General features: G+C 44.5%; 1 protein-coding gene across 3 annotated transcripts in view; it reads left to right on the forward strand.

Moving 5' to 3' along the window:
* Window positions 1-315: 315 nt before the first annotated feature.
* atg16l1 (ATG16 autophagy related 16-like 1) overlaps window positions 316-5,929 on the forward strand; it is a 38,563-nt gene continuing 32,949 nt past the window's right edge. For all 3 annotated transcript variants that reach the window (XM_080025232.1, XM_080025231.1, XM_080025233.1), the window contains exons 1-2: window positions 316-488; window positions 4,307-4,411. In XM_080025232.1, the coding sequence (XP_079881358.1) occupies window positions 4,312-4,411 (100 nt within the window). In that variant the 5' untranslated portion in view covers window positions 316-488; window positions 4,307-4,311. The remainder of the gene's footprint in view (window positions 489-4,306; window positions 4,412-5,929) is intronic.

Genomic DNA, 5,929 nt, shown 5'->3' on the forward strand with positions numbered 1-5,929 from the left:
CATAAAATAAATTCAGCTATTATGCACTAAATTAAACGTACTTATGGATATTATAATTACTTTCTACAAAATCTGCTAGGAAATAAAACCCAGAATTCTACACACTGCAGGTTTACATCTTAGTAACGGTGTATAAAGATACGTCTTTCATCTTGTTAGTGATCAAACATGTTGATGGTAAAGTCCAGATTTTTTTCCAATGATGGATGGAATTTTAATGCAGCAGTCTTCTGATTCATTTCGTCATCATGCTGCGACCCAATGAAAACTATTTAAACGCGTCGTCATCGTCCCGCGACTATGAGATCAGGGAAGTGCGGATCCAAAATGGCGTCGTGTTGGAGCCAGACTGCTGCAGTAGCTGAAGTCGGCTAACGGCTCCCGGCTAGCTAACGGTAGAACCGGGGCCGTTGGGCCGTTAACAGCAGATAACCGCGAACACAGAGACACCACAGCGGAGAGCCAACCGGGGCCTGTCGGTACACACGGTAAATTAACCTTTTAAAGCCTTATTATGGGTTATAGATATAGTATTTGTTATGGTTAGCTTAGCATGCTAACGTGTCGAGTCACGGGGCTGAGCTGTTGTAATGGGGACAGTTGTAATGTCTGATTTGGGAGCTAAAAGTCTGAAGTTTATTCTCTTTATAACTGAATAAACAAACTTTCCTCACAGGAAAATGTGATCCCTGGAACACTGTTTGAAGTTAGAAAGCTTCCTGAAAACTTACTGTTTCACTGTTGTTGTTTACAGCAGCAGGGCCCACAGTTTGGTTTACAAACATATTCTAGTCTTAACGTTTGGTTCCAGGTTCCTCAAAAATAATTTGATTTATGATGATAGAATTATTCAACACTAAGAATTACACGTAGAGAAAATATGTTTAGTGAACTAACTGCAGGCTCTGTGAATGTAAACAAACCCCCTCATCTGAAACTACACAGTGCTTTCCGGGCTAGATGGGTGAAGTCACTTTATTAGATTGCAATGTGGGGGTCTTGTGCTTTCTTCACAGGTCAATGGGGTGGACGTGTTAACTGGTGTGGTAGGGTGATATGTGCTAAAGATTAGATGTGTTTAGGGTTCAGGGGGGAGACAGTTCTGTTATACTATCTATTTTCTGCTCGGTTGACCAAAAGTAACTCCGACTGTAAACCCCGGAGTGATTATTATAAAAGCTTTAAACAGCGTCTCGATCTGTTTACCTAGAAGGAGGAAAACAAACAGCTAGCTGGTTAGCTACTAGGATTTCCCATGTTTTTTTTTAAACCTTTATCTATACAGGTAAATCCCATTGAGACCGAAGACTCTTTTGCAAGGGAGACCTGTTTTCCTTTCCCACGTTACCATTCACACACACATTCATACACCGATAGCAGCAGGCTAACTATCGACATTCACACATGTTGTCCTTAGCGCGTGGGTTGTTGTGGTTCTACATGCTAACAGAGTAGGCTATGCTATGTATTAGGCTACATCTGAATGTAACAGCAGCAGCATGGCCACATCTTCATACAATAACACGAGCACAGTCAGTAGCCGATCCAGAGTTATACCAGTATTAACCCTTAAGCCCCGTTGGTGGAGATTTGTGCATCTGGGGTCGTATTTTTTAGATAATTTTGGCTGTGATTGTCCCCTAGCCATAAACATTTTAATGCAATTTAAAGGTCAAAATGTACTTAACGGTCCCAGTGTAACTTGGTTTTAATAAGGCATAAGGGTTAATCATATGTCCATGGTGTGAATGGATAGCACACTGAGGAGTTGTTATTGAGCCATTAGCGCGGAGCTAACATGCTAACAACAGCAGCGTGGTTGTGTTTGGTTTGTTAAAGCCTTACGTCACCCGCTGTACAGCTGACGTCAGAGCTGTGACGTCACCCTGGCTTCATTCATCACATGTGATTTTTAGTTTGGGGGGGAATCCTCCATTTTACTGTGTTAAGGCCAGGACACACCAGTCCGACATGTTCCGACTACGCAAAAAATGGAGTCGGCCGTTTCAGGAAGCTCCAATCTTCCCGTCGCGGCCAAAGAACACACCGAGACGACTGTTTATTTTCCGTACACTCGCGGGACGTAATGTCTCCACAACAGCAGGCGGCGCTAATCTGTATTGTGGCCCGAAAAAATACGAAAGCCGGAAATGATTGGACATCTCTCTAGAGCATAAACATAGATAGAAATACGTATTTATATTTATGGACCATAAGAGCACCATTTTTAGCAGAGAGTGTCGAGCAGTCAACAAGGGTTGATGCATGTGAGTACTCTCAAAACGAAACGAACAAACACATTAAAACGATGGCTAGCTGTTGTTAGCTGTTTGTGCTACCCGCCTCACTTCCGGGCTTCACTGATTCGCTAGCCCTCCACCAATCAAATTGCTCCAAATGAAAGACGGTCGGCCGCCGATTGAACATGTTCAATCGGCGGCCGACAGGCTCAAAACAAGCCCGACAACCTCTACGTCGGCCGACGTCACGGCACACACCAAACAGATTCGTCTTTTTTTTTGACGACGGCGATTATCGGGCTGGTGTGTCCTGGCCTTTAGGGTTACTGGTCTCTTTAGAACACAGAGGAGAAGGGTTAGGGCTACTGGTAATCTCTGTAGCCCGACACACCTTTCTGCTAGTTAGAAGGTCTGAGGGACTGACCCATAACCCCCTCTCCTCTATGCTGTTTAGAAGGTCTGAGGGGACTAACCCATAACCCCCTCCCCTCTATGCTGGTTAGAGGGTCTGAGGGACTAACCCATAACCCCCTCCCCTCTCTGCTGGTTAGAGGGTCTGAGGGACTAACCCATAACCCCCTCCCCTCTCTGCTGGTTAGAGGGTCTGAGGGACTAACCCATAACCCCCTCCCCTCTATGCTGTTTAGGGGGTCTGGCTCCGGTCCCCTCAGAGTAACCTATGCTGTTTAGAGGGTCTGGCTCCGGTCCCCTCAGAGTAACCTATGCTGTTTAGCAGTTAACAGCATTCATTTGATTTGATTCAATTTATTTCAGACATATCAAAAAAAGAAAAATTAAAAGCATGAAAATACAATAAAAAAAAATATGTTCAAATGATTTCACAAAAGAAATAAAAATAAACAAAAAATAAACAACTAACATATTGAATTGATATGCCTGAAAAGGAGCAGGAAGAAGTTTAAACTTATTTGATCCCCTTTTCCACAGCTCAATAACTTATATTTATTATATTAGCTTCCTGTGTTCTTTATGATCCTTTTTACAAATCTATACAATTAGTTATAATATATTTATATTTATATTATTATATCAAATTCAGATGAGATAAGAGTTTTAGATTTGACAACTCTATTGATCCCAAGAAGAAGAAGGGCGATTCATTCAGCTTACCTCATCCACAATCACACACACATCCAGAATGTGGCAGACAGACGGGCAGACAGACGGGCAGACAGACGGGCAGACAGACCATATGGGCTGCGGCCTTCATTGCAGTGGTCGAGGGTTTAAAGTGTAACTGAACCCTTTTACTTGTTTTTTGAGATAGAAGCTGAATTAAATCACTATGTTGTTAAGGAACACTTATATGCTGGTGTTGATATTGAAAAAAATTGCAATATGTTAAATATCGGCAATTTAAGAAATGTTTTGTATTGTAAATCATTTTAGAACTTTACTAAGATTTGAAAAAAACTTTTTCCTTTGGGTTCGAAAAATGGCGTACATGTTGACTTAATGTACGTCATCACGTCGCCGCAAAGCCGGTCACGCTCTTCACAGGTCCATGGCTGATCCATGAGCTACTACTGTTATACTGTCCCTCCAAGGATGTTATTTCGGACAGGGGGTGCAGTTACCCTTTAAATCCGACCTGTGGACCTTTACTGCAGGTCATCTCTCTCTCTCTCTCTCTCTCTCTCCAGTTCAACTCTGTACTGTCTAATAAAGCTGAAAATGCCCAAAAAATAATCTTAAAGAACATAACTAACCCGTGTGTCCGTCCGTCTCTCAGGTGAATAACCCTAACCTCTCCCCCCCTCTCTCTCTCCCCCCCCCTCTCTCTCTCCTCCCCCTCTCCCCCCCCTCTCTCCCTCCCTCTCTCTCTCTCTCCCCCCCTCTCTCTCCCTCCCTCTCTCTCTTTCTCTCTTTCTCTCTCTCTCTCTCTCTCCCTCTCTCTCTCTCTCTCTCCTCCCCCCCCCCCCCCCTCTCTCTCTCCTCCCCTCCCTCTCTCTCTCTCCCTCCCTCTCTCTCCCTCCCTCTCTCTCTCTCTCTCCTCCCCCTCTCCCCCCCCCTCTCTCTCTCTCCCCCCCCCACCCCCCCCCCAGGTGTCATGGCCGCCGGTCTGCAGTCCTGGAGGAAACACGTCTCAGACCAGCTGAAGCTCAGAGACAGAGTCCAGAGACAAGCCTTCGAGGAGATCATCCACCAATGTAGGTCTGCCTGTCTGTCTGTCTGACCCTCTGTCTGTCTGTCTGTCTGTCTGTGTGCCTGTCTGTCTGTCCCTCTGCCTGCCTGCCTGCCTGCCTGTCTGTCTGTCTGCCTGTCTGTCTGCCTGTCCCTATGTCTGCCTGTCTATCTGTGTGTCTGTCCCTCTGTCTGCCTGTCGGCCTGCCTGTCTGTCTGTGTGTCTGCCTGTCTGTCTGTCGGCCTGCCTGTCTGTCTGTCTGTCTGTCTGTCCTCACACCTGTCTGTCTCTCTGTCCTCACACCTGTCTGTCTCTCTGTCCTCACACCTGTCTGTCTCTCTGTCCTCACACCTGTCTGTCTGACTGTCTGTCTCTCTGTCCTCACACCTGTCTGTCTCTCTGTCCTCACACCTGTCTGTCTCTCTGTCCTCACACCTGTCTGTCCTCAGACCTGTCTGTCTCTCTGTCCTCACACCTGACTGTCTCTCTGTCCTCACACCTGTCTGTCCTCAGACCTGTCTGTCTCTCTGTCCTCACACCTGTCTGTCCTCAGACCTGTCTGTCTCTCTGTCCTCAGACCTGTCTGTCTGACTGTCTGTCTCTCTGTCCTCACACCTGTCTGTCCTCACACCCAGGGGTTGACACTAAGGTTTCAAATGCACTTGCCCATAGGGCAAGTACAGGTAATGTTTTACTTGCCCGAATGTTGTGTTCACTTGCCCAAAAAAAGAAAAAAAAAACTGTTAAACAATGATATATACAGTATAGGCTAATTGAATAATACATTTTAGCGAACCGTATCTCTTAAATGCAAACACTGCTTACTAGTCTCATCCTGACCACATACAACCAACAACAATTCATATAAGCCTAGATATCATGACATCACACTACACCAAGCGCTTGGTCCTGCTGCAGCATCGTGAAAGGGCCTCTTTTTGCCATACACCTTGCCCAGGGGCTCAGAAAACTCAGTCTAGCTCAGAGTCAAGCTGAATGTTAGCTTCTACAGAAAAATGTTACTTATTTAAAACGGTCACATTGTGCCAAAAAGTGACCGTGTGCCATAACATGATTAAAGTCCACCATGTTAAAGCTATTGCCCAGTTACACTGTAAGTAAGAGGGGGATCATTCATTTCTATTCATGTTGATACCATTATAAAGACTCCACAATCCAAATCTTTATCGATACCTTTCTATTATTTTGTTTAAAGAGAACTGGTATTATTGCTTTAATTGCTTACAAGATGAGCAGAGTTCAGGATAGGACTTTAAGCAGGTCATAATTCCATATTTAGGCCTACTATTTAGTTTATAGCCTATTGCTGCCGGGAAAACAAGTTTTTTACCCAAACTGTAGGCTATTATTCAAGCTTTCCGCGAAAAACTCAAATTTCTTATTTTCTTGATGTTACATTTGAACACATCATGATGTCATTTTATTGACCTTTGCCTAATAATCATTTTACTGAGCCGACCTGGACACATCACATTTGAACCGTTTGCGATTTTTTTTTAGCTAACTAGGTCTTATCCTGCAG

This window comes from Ammodytes marinus (genome assembly GCF_949987685.1).
Source record: "Ammodytes marinus genome assembly, chromosome: 3".
In the NCBI taxonomy this organism is placed as follows: domain Eukaryota; kingdom Metazoa; phylum Chordata; class Actinopteri; order Uranoscopiformes; family Ammodytidae; genus Ammodytes; species Ammodytes marinus.